This window comes from Myotis yumanensis, unplaced genomic scaffold, assembly GCF_028538775.1.
Source record: "Myotis yumanensis isolate MYYU_CA2020_CCGP unplaced genomic scaffold, mMyoYum1.0.hap1 SCAF_1, whole genome shotgun sequence".
NCBI lineage: Eukaryota > Metazoa > Chordata > Mammalia > Chiroptera > Vespertilionidae > Myotis > Myotis yumanensis.
In genome coordinates this window covers 159113451-159129261 of record NW_027223752.1, presented here as the reverse complement: position 1 = coordinate 159129261, position 15811 = coordinate 159113451, and the positions used below count along the sequence as shown (strand labels likewise).

The 15811-nt window shown below is 45.1% G+C and overlaps 1 protein-coding gene across 3 annotated transcripts in view; it reads left to right on the top strand.

Annotated features, from left to right (window-relative positions):
• The window catches only part of DIP2C (disco interacting protein 2 homolog C), a 388615-nt gene that overhangs the window by 287073 nt on the left and 85731 nt on the right, over positions 1–15811 (top strand). For all 3 annotated transcript variants that reach the window (XM_070391030.1, XM_070391022.1, XM_070391038.1), the window contains 5 exons: positions 5736–5846; positions 10528–10651; positions 10969–11078; positions 11245–11347; positions 13405–13469. In XM_070391030.1, coding sequence (XP_070247131.1) covers positions 5736–5846; positions 10528–10651; positions 10969–11078; positions 11245–11347; positions 13405–13469 — 513 coding nt within the window. The remainder of the gene's footprint in view (positions 1–5735; positions 5847–10527; positions 10652–10968; positions 11079–11244; positions 11348–13404; positions 13470–15811) is intronic.

The following is a 15811-nucleotide window of genomic DNA, read 5'->3' as shown; positions in this document are numbered from 1 at the left end:
CCAGAGAAACCAACCAAGGCAGCAGTGGGGCTTATAAAAAAGACAGTAGAAGTGATGAAGTTAGACCACCAAATAAGAGAAACTAAAATCCAGCAAAAAATGGTAACGGAGGAAGCTGCATTCCTACTCAATGAAAAGTTACCTGTCCAGGCTGGCACTACAGTCCTGCTAGCAAACCTGACCAACAAAGCTAAGGAGTACAGAAAAGAAATTGAAAATCAGTGGCACACCTATGCACAAGTAAGTGATGAGATCTTACCAATGAAACAAGAATTAGCCTCCAAATATGCAAAACAAACTTCAGAGTTTAAAACAACACAGCTCTTGGGGAAGGAAACCCTGGAATACAGTTTGCAGCAGCAGTTGGAGGCAGTGAGGGACATGTCACAGGTAAGGGAGAAACAGCAGAAAGAATTGCAGACATTACAGGAGAAGCTAAAGAAAGCCCGAGCTAAGACAGCTGCAAAGGCCCAGGCCCGGTACCTCCAGGAAAAAGCATTACTGGAGAAGCAACTGAATGAACCAGCCGTGGGCATGTTGGGAAAGAGAGAAAAAAAGGAACTAAAAAGGAAGGTCTGGGCCTTAGAAGTGGCAGCAGAGAAGCGTGCTTCTGAGTTGCAACGCCTCCGAGCAGAGGAGGAGGAATCACACCAGGAGGTAGAACAGCAGCCCCAGCAGCCCCTGGCGGACAAGACCCCCCAGAGCTGGTTAAAGCTTCAGAAGCAGCATCTGCAGAAACATTGGTCTGCAAAGCGCATACCAGAGAGGCCAGTACTGCAGCCCGTTGCTCCAGGACCACCACAGGCTGCTCCAGGACCACCACAGGCTACCCCAGGACTATCACAGGCTGCTCCAAGGACCAGAAGAAGAAGTTCTTCCCTAGCCACTGAATCGAATCAGTCCACATTACTTTCTAAATTGTCACAGATTCAGTAAGGACTGGAGCAAGTATTCCTAGGTGCTGCCTAAACCTGGTTAAGAAGGTTTTTAGACCTCATCGCCACTGTAAAATACCCATCGTGATATGTTAGTGTGAAGGATTAGGTGCTTTTTTACAGCAGAACTGCTAGATATTTGTGCTACCAGCCTCCCTTCATTAGGATTTTCTTTAATTAGCTCCTGTTAGTAAGCAGGGTGTTCCTCAAGTCTTCAGATAACCTAACACCATTTGCCAAACACTCATACATGAAACGAAGTTGAGGAAACCACCTTGAGGAAGTGAGAGGAAAACAGTTGTGTGATTTACGTCATCCAGCTGAAGCAGATTTCTTTATAAAGCACGTTTAAGGATAGCATCTCAGATTGACTTTATATAGTGCTTTCTGCTCTTTAACCAGCCAACATCGGTGTACCCTCATTCCTTTTGGCCAATTCAACACAAATGCAAAATGTTTTTAAATTTTTTTAAAAGAAATTTGTGCCAAGTAGGCACAAATGACCAGGTAGCCCCTTCTATAGTTTGCTCATGAGTGAGAAGGTATTCTTATAACATCAAGATCAATAAATGCTAGGCAGAACAACCTTTTATCTGAGGCAGCCCTTACAGTTTTAACTTTCAGTAAATTGAAAAGGGAAGATAGAGGGGACGTATATTACCTCAACTCTTTTGAAGTATTTTTCTATGAAGAAATACCTTTACAATTAATAAAGTGGCTGAATGCCTCTGCTTGTTTTGTCTGTTCGTTTTTAAAGTATCAAAAGAAAAGTTTTAAATATTTGGACGACTTTTTAGAGTCTTGTGCTATCTCTTTCTGTAGCAACACCCTAAATTCTAAGATGACAACATTACTTAATGTTAACTATAGTAAGTACTTTAGCTTCAGGTCTCCTATTACATTTTCATACTGTATGCACTTAATAGTGCATGAAATACCTTTTGTAATTAACATGTGCCATATATTTATGCTATTTAATAGAACTGGGAACAGTAATTTAAATTAGTATAGACTTTAGGGTAATTTTTTTACATTTATGACATATTGATGGTTAGACCAGTGGTTTATTTGAATGCTGAGTTCTAGTACAGAAATATAATCCTATATGTCAACATTGCTTTTCTATGGGGAAATATAATCAACTGTATGTTTTCTGGAAATTGTCAGTAATGAAAAACTTCAAAATAACTTTATTGAACTTTATTTTATTTATGTGTAAAATGAATTCCTTTAAATTGCATTACAAAAGGACTCTACCTCAATGTGCCTTTAACTTCTAGCTTTAACAATTTTTCTGTTAAATATTCCTTATTTAATAAAAATTTTGTTATTAAAAAATAAAAGCCTACTTGGATTTCATATTGTATTTATGTGGCTAGTATCTGGCATGTGTGTATAAATATTTATTAAATAAGCATACAGGAGTAAAGTATTCAATAATTATCTTCTATTGCAATAAATAGGATTCTTGGAAAATCATCTTTGGATGAACATTCAGTCCTTAGCATAAAAATTATAGATACTTTTCATGTGGGTAATCCTATTAATGCAGTTTGGGGAGTACCTTCTGGGGCTTTGAGAAGGGCATTGAAGTACCTAAGCTGCCTAGGTTTCAGGATGTTGTAGGAGGAGCTAAAACTTATCACATGAGAAGCCCGCCTTCAAGGAGCTTGCAGTCTTTAAAAAAAAACACAGACATATTGTTCATTAGCTTTTCTATAAATTGGAAAGGGATACAGGTCCCCAAAAGAGATTGTGACTGATACACCTGTGAACTGTTTGAGAAGGAGAGATCTCTTTCATTTGGGATCTGAGAAGTTTTGTAGCTCCAAGGAAGAGCATGTGAAAGAACTGGGGGTGGGGGAACAGAATGTGTTGTGCTGAAAAAGACAAGCCAGGCATGTACACAGTAGGGTTGAGTGTGGGAACAAGGTGGAATCGGCTTAACAAAATGTAAATCTTAGCAAACACTAGGATGGGCTTCCGCCTCTTGCTTTATTGATACCTATTCTGAGTCTGTGGATAATTAGGTGCAATGAAATCTCAAAGGAATACATAGAGAATCAAATGAATGGAAACCATGTGGGTTTATGATATCTTTGGAATCACTGTGAAGAGTCCACAAAATAGGACTTGTGACTGATCAGATATTAAAGGAAAACTTAATGAGAATGATAAAAGTATAAACTTCCCTTCCTTAAAAAAATTTTTTTGAAAAAAATATATATCATTTTGTATTCTAAAAGAGCCTTTGGGTATTTGACCCTTTTCTATTCATTATTTTAATATGATTGAGAGCTTATAATGTGCAGTTTTATATTCTGCTTTTATTCACTTTACATTAATACAATACTTCATCCTATCTTAACACAACTGTGCAAGGTTATATAAATGGCATTATCAGCATAAGTTTTAGTGATAGAGCAGGGGATTTTAAATCCTAGATCAAGTTAACCTTCCTTTGAGCAGAGCTGGGATGGCAGCTAAACTCAAACCTCAGAAACGTAATTGCTGCACAGTCCAGCTCAGAAGGATGACACCTTCTTTCTCTCTGTTCTCTGCTCGTGATGATGACTCGCACCTGCAGAACAGGTAGGTTTTAGGGAGAACAGGTCAGTGTGTAACGGGTCCCTTACGAACGGGTGAGACCATCCATTTCAGACGGAGCTTCAGCGTGTTCTGCTTTTGTGTTTGATCAGCTTCCTTAAACATTTTGGTCTGCGTCAGGGAAAGAAGTCATGCGGCAGTGGTAGCCTGGAAGATTCACAAACATTTAATAGAATATTCTTGCTTCGCCAGATCCAGATCTGAAGACAGATCAACTCTCAGCCTACCAGCCGAGGGCAGAACACCGGAAGCTAATGCGCACCTCAGATAGATTTCAAAAATAATTGGTTGTGCTTTGTGTGCATAGACATACATTCCTCCTTGAAAGTCCTATTGCTGGTTGCCGGCTGCGACAAAAAGATTACTATTTTATTAATTATTTCACAGGATTTCTCAAAATTCATTAGTAGTGCAGATGGCTTTTAATGGCCTTTCAGTTTTTTGTCTCTCATTTAGATGATTTTAGTAAACTTCAGGAATTTCATAGAGAAAGAAAATGTTCCCAAACTTTATTTTGTTCCCACCAGCCATCCTGTGTTACTACATTGCCAACATGGCCAAATTTAAGATACAGCTTTATCGGTTTGCGGCTGCATCCGAGTCCTTTTATGTGGCCCTGTTTCTTTAGATATTGAAATAGAGTGTTTTATACAACTGTTTATGACAAAACTACTAACTTCTAGTTAGGACATTTTTTAAAGAAAAAATTGTGTCAGTTTTGGAGTATGCTAGTGCAAAAATGATACGCACGTGGTAAGACATGGGATGTATGTGCTTTGAAAACACTGAACTTGTCAGGAAGAATATCGCCGATGCCGCGGCAGCATGTGAGAGGGACTCGTGTTAGAACAAAGCAGAGTCCTGGAGAGCATAGTGGAGGATCCAGAAACAGGACTTGGTCTGTTACAACCTGCGACCCTTAAGCAGGCTTTCAATGCAAGAGGCTAGGATGGGCTACTCCAGAAGCAGCATTGGGGTGGCTGGGGGGCACGTTAAGGCTAAGTTCAATGAGCTGCACTGCAGACACTAGGTCCTAGGATGAGCTCCAGATGAATTTAAATCAGATGAAATATTTTTAAAATGAGAGGTGGTAAGGGAAAAATTTGACAAATTTACATAAAACATTAAATGCACCAATAAAAAATAAAACAATTATCTCAAGAAGTCTTTGTACCAAATATAAGAGTTAATACTATCCGATATGTTTAAAATTCATCCAAATTTTAGGCGTATTGTCAGAACACAAACAGACAAGTAGGCAAGGGAAATGAAAAGCAGTTCGTCTGAGGACAGGGATTTACAAGCGATCACATGGAAAACTGCGCATCACTCAGCTACTCTAAGGCAGTGATGGCGAACCTTTTGAGCTCGGCGTGTCAGCATTTTGAAAAACCCTAACTTAACTCTGGTGCCGTGTCACATATAGAAATTTTTTATATTTGCAACCATAGTAAAACAAAGACTTATATTTTTGATATTTATTTTATATATTTAAATGCCATTCATTTAACAAAGAAAAATCAACCAAAAAAATGAGTTCACGTGTCACCTCTGACACACGTGTCATAGGTTCGCCATCACTGCTCTAAGAACTATAAGAAAACATATTGCAGTCATACTATCCATTATTTGGTTATTTGGATGGTAATTTAAATTAACCTGGCTTTTAGAACATTTACCACAAGCTAAGATGTAGGTTCTAGTGTTCTCGTTTTTCAGATGAGACAACTAAGGCTTAGAGGAGCTAAAATTGTGCCCGAGATGCCAGCGTTAAACCTGATCCCGGTCTGAATAGAGTCCCGTGAGGGTCCAGCTGCCAGCCCAGCACGCTTTTGTATAAAGCCTTGGAGTGGAAAACAGAACAGTGTGTGCACCATAGTTTCTTCTACATAAAAATATGTCAGTGTGGAAGATAAGATTTAAAAATGATAGTTGTATTCTGGTACAGTATTATAGATGACTTGGTAATATGTTTGTGTTTCATATGAATTAAAGGAAAAGTATATAATACTTAGTAAAATGTGTCTGCCTAAAATGCATTTTTATGTAGGGCACCTAATTTTTGTTCCAGCATTTGTTCTTACTGGGAACATGAACCCCAATATCTGTGGCGGCTTACATCTTTCATGATATTTTCAAAGCCATGTTAACAGGAAGTCCTTTACCCGCTCCCCCTTGCCCCCGTCTGTCCAGGTGGCGCTGGTGTTCCCCAACAACGACCCTGCTGCATCCATGGTGGCCTTCTACGGCTGCCTGCTGGCTGAGGTCGTTCCTGTGCCCATAGAAGTCCCACTCACGAGAAAGGTAAGGCCCGCGCTGTTTCATTAAAGCCTGCTAATGGGAATGGTAGGCTCAGCTACACTGGAACATTCTCTCATGAGGTCAGAATGTGCAGACAGCTCATTTAAAATGGCTTTTCGTCTCAGCAGGGTGTGGATCAAGAGGTTTTCCTTGTTTCTGAGGCTGTCAGGTTTTCAGCAGTTAGCTCAGTGAAGGGGACAGTAACCTCACGCTCGGCTCAGCTGCCGGGTTAGCAGGAACAGTGTCTCCGAGGCAGAGCTTCTGTGCACTGTAACACCATTGAGCCGAGTAATCTGTCACTAAAGCAAGTGTCTTGTTCCTCAGCTTCATTACACTGGAAATTGGGTAAATGACATTTTTTTTATTTCGAGGAGGGGGCAGTTGTTGCTTTCATTCCGATATTTGGACATTATCAAGTCCCTGGTGCAGCTATAGTTTATGAGATCTTATTCCATAATTAGAATAAGTAGCTAATCTCATTCTTATAATGATAGCATGGTCCAGTATAAGAAGGAACGTTGTGCTGTCCTGCACATCGGTCTATGTTTTTTCGTCCAGCTCAATGACTTGCTCTCCATACTCCAGAGCTATGGTAACTGGAGAGGGAAAGATAAAGGAAGGAAACCCTACAGGGTTGACACTGGTGGCCACCAAAGACAGATGGTCTGATGTTGTCCAAAGAGTCGCATCTGGAAGCCACGGAGTGGTCCCCTCTGACACGCAGGCTCCTTGACTTCAGAACATGACATTTGTTGTCTTAGAGAACTTCTCTTCATTTTAAATAAAAGAACCATTGGCTCAGGTACAGTTGAGAAGAGGGTAGGATGTACACATGAGCATAGGTAATGACAAGTTCTGCTCCCACTGGACTCATTTTAAAATAATGGACCTAATGTGAACCAAATTTTCTGAATCCTGAATGTTGCTTATTGAACCTGACTGAACAGTCTAGTCCCATGTACCTTTATTTATTCTCTGTTCTAAATCTTGGGGTCAGTGTTCCTGCGATGTTTGGCATGGAGAGGAGTGTCCACATATCTGTGCCAGGACAGGCCTCGAGTGGTCACAGCAGATCCGGAAAAGCCTGCCACCAGTACCCTCTCGTGGCGGCTGAGCTGGTCTGGTAAGGCCAGCCATCAGCACAAATCTGTCAGCCGGTGATTTAGGCTGAGCCAGAATTTCTCCTTCGTGGACACAGGCTCTGCCACGGGCATGTGAGTCTGACAGGAAAATAGCAAGGCCTTCAGGATGGGGGTCAAAGGTGAATATTCTAAGTAGGATAGAACCAGGGACAGGATGGGCTTGTGGACTGCAGGAGTCAGCCAGCCAGGGCCAGCCCCTCAGCATTCACTTCCTCCCCTGGAATTCTAACTCACCAGCCATTTGTTTGCCATAGTAAAGGTTTTCAAATACCCCATTAAAATGAAATATCTCTGAAAGGGGTAACATCAATGACCATCACATTTTTACAACCTCCCTATGATCAGTCCCAGAATATCTTCCTCAGGAAATCAGAAGTGATGAGACCATGAGAACCAGGCCTTGTCAGGAGGGACATGGGCTTCCCTGGGCGACCATCAGCCAGCCAAAGTATAAGTGCATGAACTGATGTCACCCAGATGGGGGTCTGCGTGTGTGTGTGTGTGTGTGTTTGTGGTGAGACCGGATTTGCCAAACGTTCATAGTTATTGGAGCTGGATGAATAGGTTCATGGGCTTTCTTTTTCCTTTTCTCTATATTCCCATTATAAATAAAAAGTTAGAAGCTAATTGGCAAAATATACATATATATTAATGACAAGTTCATCTTAGTTTTGATAAGTAAAATGTCTTGTGTCCAGTTTCTTTGCTCCACCTGGCTCCATGGCCGTGGGTCATCTTTAAGCACGTGGGTCTGAGCATTTTGTGTTGACTCAGCCTCTGCATCCCTCTCTCCATCATGCTGTTCATTATTGTTTTTTTCACCTCCTGAGAGCTAACCAGCCATTAGTTGGTGATTTGTGTGGGCAAGAATGGAATTGGATAAACTAACTGTAACTAGTTGTTGTGGGGCCACAAATAAAAATGAGTTCAAGAGAGAGGCTTACCATGAACTTACCTCTTCTTTATTAGAGAGAGAATCCTTTTTATGGGTGTGATTGATGGTTGCTGGTGAAGAGACTGACATGGGACTGGGGTTGATGATGGTCAAGTGACGTGTCCACGTGGCCTGTCTGACGCTTGAGGAGTTACTTGTCAGAGAGGCAGTGGTGAGGCGAGACTTCTAGGAAGTGACATAGTTAGTCAACTCTCTACATATTGGAGAAAAATTGAAAGCAAGAGGAAGGTTTGAATTCAGGTGAGGTCCGTTTTTTCCCTTGGCAGCTAAAGAATTATTACTGAGGTTTTGTGATGGGAGAGCTGACCATCCTTGACAGCAGAGCTCTTGAGAGGAAGGGCCCTAGCCAAGTGGCCCCCCACAGACCAGAGTACCTTCACTCCCAGGGAAAAGGCGCAGAGAACATGTCACGGCAGGAGAGCACACTGGGTGGGGTATCGTCACATTCTTCCTGAGTCTGCTGATGGCACATCAGGCCAGGAGGCAGGTTTACGAGGCCTGGTGTGAGAGCACCATGTGGCAGCTGCACAGGGCACGTCCAACCTTCTTGTCCTTGTCCTGAGAGTCCAGGTGGAGACACAGCTTTGACATTGTGTGTTGAGTGTCTCTACATGTGAGGCTCTGCTCTAGGCTCTGAGTTCAAGCATGTGTTTGCTCAGGGGTCTTGGTGCATAAAAGAGATGCCCAGGCTGCCCTGAGAGCCGGTGATGGGGTCTCATCTCAGCACACTGGGGTGCGTCTGGCAGAGCTGTTCTGTGAAGTTGACATTTGATCGGAGCTCTCAGTAGGAATTGTCCAGATGATGAGGACAAGAAGGTCCTTCCGAACAAAGAGAGAGCAGACGTGAAGTCTGAATTTTGTGCTGAACTGTGGCATCCTGATCCCAGTTACTCCTTCCCACGTGGTCTCTCGTCACTTCTGTATTTTAGGTGTCTTTTCATGTTTGTGATTCCATTATTTTAGAAATCAAATCATGAGCAGATGATTGGAAAGACAGGGTTCAGGGGACATCATGCCTCCACTGGGAGTGCCAGGATCAGCATGTGTGCCCTCGGCATGGGCACCAGCCCTTGGCAGGTCAGGGCAGATAGGCACTGGCAGGCTTGCTCCCAGTCCCTCTTGCTATAGACAGTCTAGCAAACTTACACTCACAAAGGAACACCTTCCGGCTACTGATCCTGTTCTTGGAATCTGTCTCCCCTCCCTGCTGCGTGATCATGGTGTTTGGCGATGGGATATCCAAGTTCACATTGAAGTGACTGGTTATAATTGTGCTTGAAATAGCATTGCTTGAAGGAAACGTCCTGTGAGCAGCCCCGAAAGGGACCGTCACTGTCCCCGGGTGACAAACCTGTCCCCGCTCAGGGCTGCACAGGTGTCGGGGGTTGTTTGTGCACAGTCCCATGGAGAGAGATGTGCTTTTCCCTGCAAGTTTACATCTACAGTAAGAAAAGTAGCAACTGTTCACTTGAAAGACTACAGTTTTAAGATGTCAACTCTGTTGATTTTACTCAGGGGAAAACACCACATGGTCTCACATTTTTCTTAGCGAGGCGCAGGCAGGCAGAGTGACAGGTAGCCAGGTCCTGGCCCACTGACAGGCTTGCTGGTTGTCCGGGGGTTCAGGCAGAGTCCAGTGGGAATGAACACAGCTCCGGATCAGGACCTGCAGCCTCTTACTTACCCAGAAGAGCTGATGGATGTGGCCCCTGCTTTGTTCTTTGGTCCCACTCATCCCCCCGTTGCCGTCTTGTTTCAGTATCAGACGTGCAGTCTGGGCTCTAGCCATGCAGCTCCCGCACAGTGTGAGTCACCGCTGGTGTGGCAGGTGGGAGGAAAGAACTCCAAGTGACCTGACTTCTCACAGGGAAGCTGACACAACAAGCAACAAAACCCCAGGGCTGGCGGTTCCCGTGGCTGCCCCACCGCCAGCAGCTGCTCAGACGCCGTGTTCCCAAGTCGGTGCTGGTCATTCGGAGGCTCCCAGTGCTGTGACCAGAGTCAATGTCAGACATGTCTAATGCATGTTCTTATTTCCTGAGACAATGGTGCTCATGGCGGGGAAAGGTGACCAGTCTCCATTTCTTTGGTAGATGTAATCAAATATGGCAGAGCCCTTTGCTCTGAGTGTTTAAAATCAGGCGGTCGGTAATTATTCAGTATGAAGACATTTTCTTGGACTCTTCTGTTCCCCCCAATACTTATGGCCTACAGTGCCGTCCACAGAACTGAGGGTCTTTATGAGACCCACTTGGTGCCACCCCCCCCCCCCCCCCCCCCCCCCCCGGTGAGTACTTGTGCTCTCCTGGTTGATCGCTGGCAGCAGACCTGTGAGATGGCTCTGCCTTTCGCCCCACGGTGCAGATGAGGAAAGTGAGGCCGTGCGGGCTCGCCACCCCCATTCAGAGCCACGCAGCTAGCAAGCAGCAGCCTGGGCTCCAGCCCCAGTTCTGCAGAGCCCAGTCTGTGCCGAAACCGTGGGTTGTCCAGGGAGGTTCGTTCCATCCGGAACCCAGGGTGAGGCCTTGTTTTGCCAGGAGTGCCACTGTCATCTCGTCTCCGTGCCTCTTCTGTCGCCCTCTCCCAGGACGCAGGAAGCCAGCAGATCGGCTTCCTGCTTGGCAGCTGTGGGGTTACTGTTGCCTTGACCAGCGACGCCTGCCACAAAGGACTGCCGAAGAGCCCGACGGGGGAGATCCCGCAGTTCAAAGGTAAGACAGTGCTGAGTGCCATGTTGGGAGGCGGGCTCTTCCCTGGGAAAGATGGTACTACATGGAATCAGTTCCAGAGTATACGATTTCCACACGCACATGTCTCAGGCAACACATTACATGTTCTCCGCCTCCCCTGCGGCGTGATTTCACCGGCAGTGGCTTGTGCACTGTGGATGTTGTCCTTGACTTGACGGAAACACCAGACGTTCCCCCTGGCATGTGATGGTGTGAAGCATAGCCATGAATGGGGAGGTGACTCCACACTCTTTTCTGGGAAACGCTCACCTGAAAAGAATTTGTCCTTTATTTCCAAGGTTGGCCAAAGCTATTATGGTTTGTCACGGAGTCAAAACATCTCTCTAAACCTCCTCGAGACTGGTTCCCACACATCAAAGATGCAAATAATGACACCGCATATATCGAGGTAAGTCACTGGGTGTGGGGTTTCGGGACTGAGTCCCCGCGGTTCCCATAGTTACACAGTTCCAGGATCAGGACCTGCAGCCTCTTACTTACCCAGAAGAGCTAGCTGATGGATGTGGCTCCTGCTTTGTTCTTTGGTCCCACTCATCTCCACGTTGTCATTTCAGTATAAGACGTGCAAGGATGGAAGCGTGCTCGGGGTGACCGTGACAAGGATTGCACTGCTGACCCATTGCCAGGCTCTGACACAAGCGTGTGGCTACACAGAAGGTATGATGGGGGGAGGGGGAGCCTCTGGGACCCTCCCTGCAGGACCCTGACTCCTGACCTTGGCCTGTGAGATGCGTGTTGACCAGTCAAGGGACTGTGTTGTGCCCACTAGTAACCATAAGAGGCGCGTTAAGTTTGCGCCCGACTCAAGTGCAGGTTAACGTGGGTTAGGTAGTGTCTCAGCTCTGGCTGCCCTAACAAATCCCACGTCCTGGGGCTTGAACAGCAGACATTAGTTTGCCACGGTGCTAGCTGGAAGTCTGAGATGAGGGCGCCGTCAAGGTTGGTTCCTGATGGTGAGTACCTCTTCCTGGCTTGCAGGCAGCACCATCTCTCAGTCCTCACGCGGCCTTTCCTGTGCACGTGGAGAGAGCGAGAGATGTGGTGTCTCTTCCTCTTCTCACAAGGACACCGGCCCTATTGGATGAGGTCCTACCCTTTGACCCTTAGTGGTCCCATCTCCAAATTTAGTCACTCTGGGGTTAGGGCTTCCACCTATGAACTTGAAGGGACCCTACTAAGGCCGTAACAGATCATTAATACCATGTGTATTCATCTCGGGTGGCACTTCAGAATCTCTCTGAAAGCATTAAAACATCCCATGTTCGGCTCACCCCTACCAACTGAATCAAGTTTCTGGGCATGGGTTCGATGAGCTTCAGAGTGGGCTACGCAGTTGAGACCAGTTGTTTTTACAGTGTACCAGACAGGATAGTCATGGAGGCAACAGATAGGATGACCAGAGGGAACTGGTATCAGTACTGACCTGGGATCCTAGAAGGTCAGACCAGATACCAGTTAACCCTCTGGCCGGAGCCTCTGTGATGGGAGCCCTGTGATGGGGATGTGCTTGAGGAAGCTGGTGGTCACGTTGCTCCACTCTAACCTGAAATGCTTTACTTTTTCTGTGTGGCTTTTTTGGTTCTGTTTCTCTCTCTCTCCCCCTTCCTTCTGGTAGTCTCCCTTTTAGAAAAAAAAATTCACTTAGCTCATGAGATGTTCTGCTGATTTTTGTTCCTGAACTAGTTTCCAGGACATTTTCACACATTGTCTCTAATTATTACCACCCTACTCACCAGTGTTTTCCATTTTAATTTCAACATTCCTTACAACCTCCTGACCCGTTTCCTTGCCCTAATCAGAGGTCCAAGGTTGTCACTCTTGTGAGGTCGGAGAGAGGAAAAATATATATATTTGTTCCTTATTTCTCGATTTAAAAAATATTAGTATAACATGGAATAGAGACTGTTACCTTTGAGCATGTTTATTTTGAAAGCCATCCTTTCTGATAGGGGGTCAGGCACAGAGTGAGGAACCTTTGGCAAGCATCTCCAGAGCAAACAAGTAGAAATGGAAGGCGGGGCATCAGTCAGTGCCTGGGGCTCAGAACGGGGCGGCCTTGGACAGAGGTGTAGGCAGCTGGGCCCCCTGCCCTGGCCAGTAGACGGATGTGACTTCAAGAGGAATGGTCATGGTGTCGCTGGCAGCTGGCTCTCCAACTTGGCTTCCATGTTCCATGTAGTAGTTGTTCCAACCATATCTTTTTAGCTCCTTTTTCTAACCCCCCACCATTAAAAAGCCCCCCATAACTCTTGACTGCTCCCCCATCCTATCCTTCCAAAGCCCCTTCCTCCTTTATCATCTGGCCCCACCTCTGAGATTCTTTGGTGCAGCATATGGTGTTTGCTGGAAACTGCCTGGTCCTCCGGGTTTCCTGGGAGAACACATGACGGAAATGAAAAGAATCTTTTTAAAAAAGGAAAAAAAGCAGGGAAGGGGGAAATCTGTATATAAAAAGAGAAGGAATAAGGTGCTTTAAGCGATGGTGTGAGGAGCTATTGCTGTCAACGTGCATGTTAGAATCTACTGTCTAGAAACAGTTTCCCACAGGCTAGCCTTTTTAAATGGGTCTGCAAGCTGCAGACTTTCTGCAAAGATACTGTGAAATGATCGTATTCCAACATCCCTTGCTCCCTCTGTGGGACGCCGGGTTTTCCTTGCCCTTTGTTCTGTACCTGTTTTTCATAAGAATCTTTCTACCCTTTTTATTTGCGCAGCTGAAACAATTGTGAACGTGTTGGATTTCAAGAAGGATGTTGGGCTCTGGCACGGAATCCTAACAGTAAGTGTGAAGCTGGGCCCTGCTGTGTCCTGGTAACATTTGCATGTCCTCATGTCAGAATTAGAGTTGGGATCTTTATACTTATCCGCTACAAGGAAATGTTCTTCCCATTATAAGGAAAAGTTGTCATTGTTAGGTGTCTTGAGTTGTCAGGTAAAGTAATTTCCAAAAGCCTGGCAAACCCACTGGGTCTCTGCAGCCACTCGCTTGAGTCACTGAACCACATACTGAGGCTCCAGTCTTTCTCGGGATCTGCCTCCCCACGGTCAGCACTTATGATTACACAGCAATGTTATCAGTGTCTTTTGTTTGGGCCACTTGCCCGTACATCTGATTTGGCTACGGCATTCTAGTTATTTTTCTATGAGTCAGTGTTTATAACTATTGAGGAGATCTCCTGTGTCATTATGCTCTGGGGAAACTCCTTTACAGACCTCCCCTTGAGGAAAATTCAGCACACATCATAGAGAACGCCTCTCTTTATTGTTGCTGCTTCTTGATAGTGATGACAGTTCAAAGTTGTAGGCACATTTATAGAGACATAATAGCTTATTATGTAACTAGAGGCCCGGTGCACAAATTCGTGCATGGGTGGGGTCCCTTGTCCTGGCTGTTGATCGGGGCTGATTAGGGCTGCCTCCTGCCCCGATCAGGGCCCAGGGCCAATTCGGGTGGCTGATGTGGGGGGGGAGGGGTCGAGGGAGGTTGGTGGGCTGGCCGGGGGGAGGGGCCCCGGGAGGCTGGCTGGTGGCTGCAGGAGGTTGGCTGTGGGAGCGCACTGACCACCAGGGGGCAGCTCCTGCATTGAGCATCTGGTGTTCAGTGTGCATCATAGCAACCAGTCGACCAGTCGTTCGGTCGGTTGCTTAGGCTTTTATATAGAGAGATATGTTTGGCACTTAAAGTGTGCAGCATAACTGCTTAGACCCGCACCGTGTCTGTTTTATATGTGGTCATTTTTATTCACCCATTTTTCTTCTTAAGTTTCTTATGCTGAAACTTTATATCTTTTCTTAAGTAGTAAAATCTAGTTCTTTTTGCACGATTGGTAGAAACATCAGTACAGAAAGGAGAATTTGTTGTTTCTTCATAAATCAGAATTTATTAGAACAAAAGCATTTAAGTGTCACATAAGACAAAGTTTACAGCTCCAGATCGGCAGTGTCTTTCTGCGATCGAGACAGTTCGTTGCGTGACTCCCCATGTGCCTCACTGCCCTGCCTCCCTTCCTTCTATAGCTTTGTGACTCCAGGACAGCCACCTGAGCCAATGAATCTTTTGTTGCCCGAGTCTCTTGGAACCTCAGTTTTCCTGTTTGTCCAATGGGAATGATGATGCTGTGTGAGAATAGTGGGCCCGATGTTGAGTGAGCACCTAGTCCATATACCGGCTTGATAATGTGACGGAGCTGCTGTTATTGTGCCATCAGCGTTTCTCCTAACAATCTCGGTTTCGAGAGCCCTGCAATAGGTCTGGAGTAGGTCTTGTAGATATTGTCTTCCACCTGCTTACTGTTGCTCTGGATTACTGCCCAGGTATCGGCGGTTGCCACCTTTTAGAGCAAGGCAGGTCTGGCTGGATAGCCACACACACTATTCTGTGGCACCTTCTATGTGTGGAAGAGCTCTCACCCCCAGCATGGAGTAGAGAGAGGGGCCAGCTGACTGACTTCTCCCGGGGAAGGTGTAGGTGGTCATTTTCCGTCAGAGCTTCCAGAATTAGGCCAGTGCTCTCCAGAGCATCCACGCCCTCTCCCTCCACTTCCACCTGCAGGAGCAGAGAGAACCCTGATAGGGCAGAGCCTGCAGGGGGGCTCTGTCTGGTGTTCCACTTTGCAGTCCCTTAGCTTCCAGCTTCTGAGTGCATTGGACTGAATGATTTCCAGCAGGTGTGTGAGGCCTACAGGTGTAAAGCATGTAGGGACTAACTTTTACTTTTTTAATTTGGTTTTGCTTTTTTTTTTCAGATACAGTTGACATTTAATACTATTTTATGATAGTTTCAAGTATACAGTATAATGGTTAGACATTTATATATTATACAAAGTGATCCCCCTCCAATAAGTCTAGTACTTTAAAAGTTAGTTTTGATTACTTGTTTTAAAGAAATGAATCCTATAGGGCTCCTGATTACGTTAGCAAGGCTACATGGCAGACTGAGGATGATGCAGATACGCTCCACTGCTCCTTGACATTTCAGGGTAACATTTAGTACATTTTTTGAAAGAAAAGTTAGTATAATTCACTAGAAAAAAATAAGCTTCTAGACTATGAAAGGACCTTAAAAAATAATTATCATCCAAGTGAAGGTTTTCTAAGGAAAGTATTTAGACTTAGGTTCTT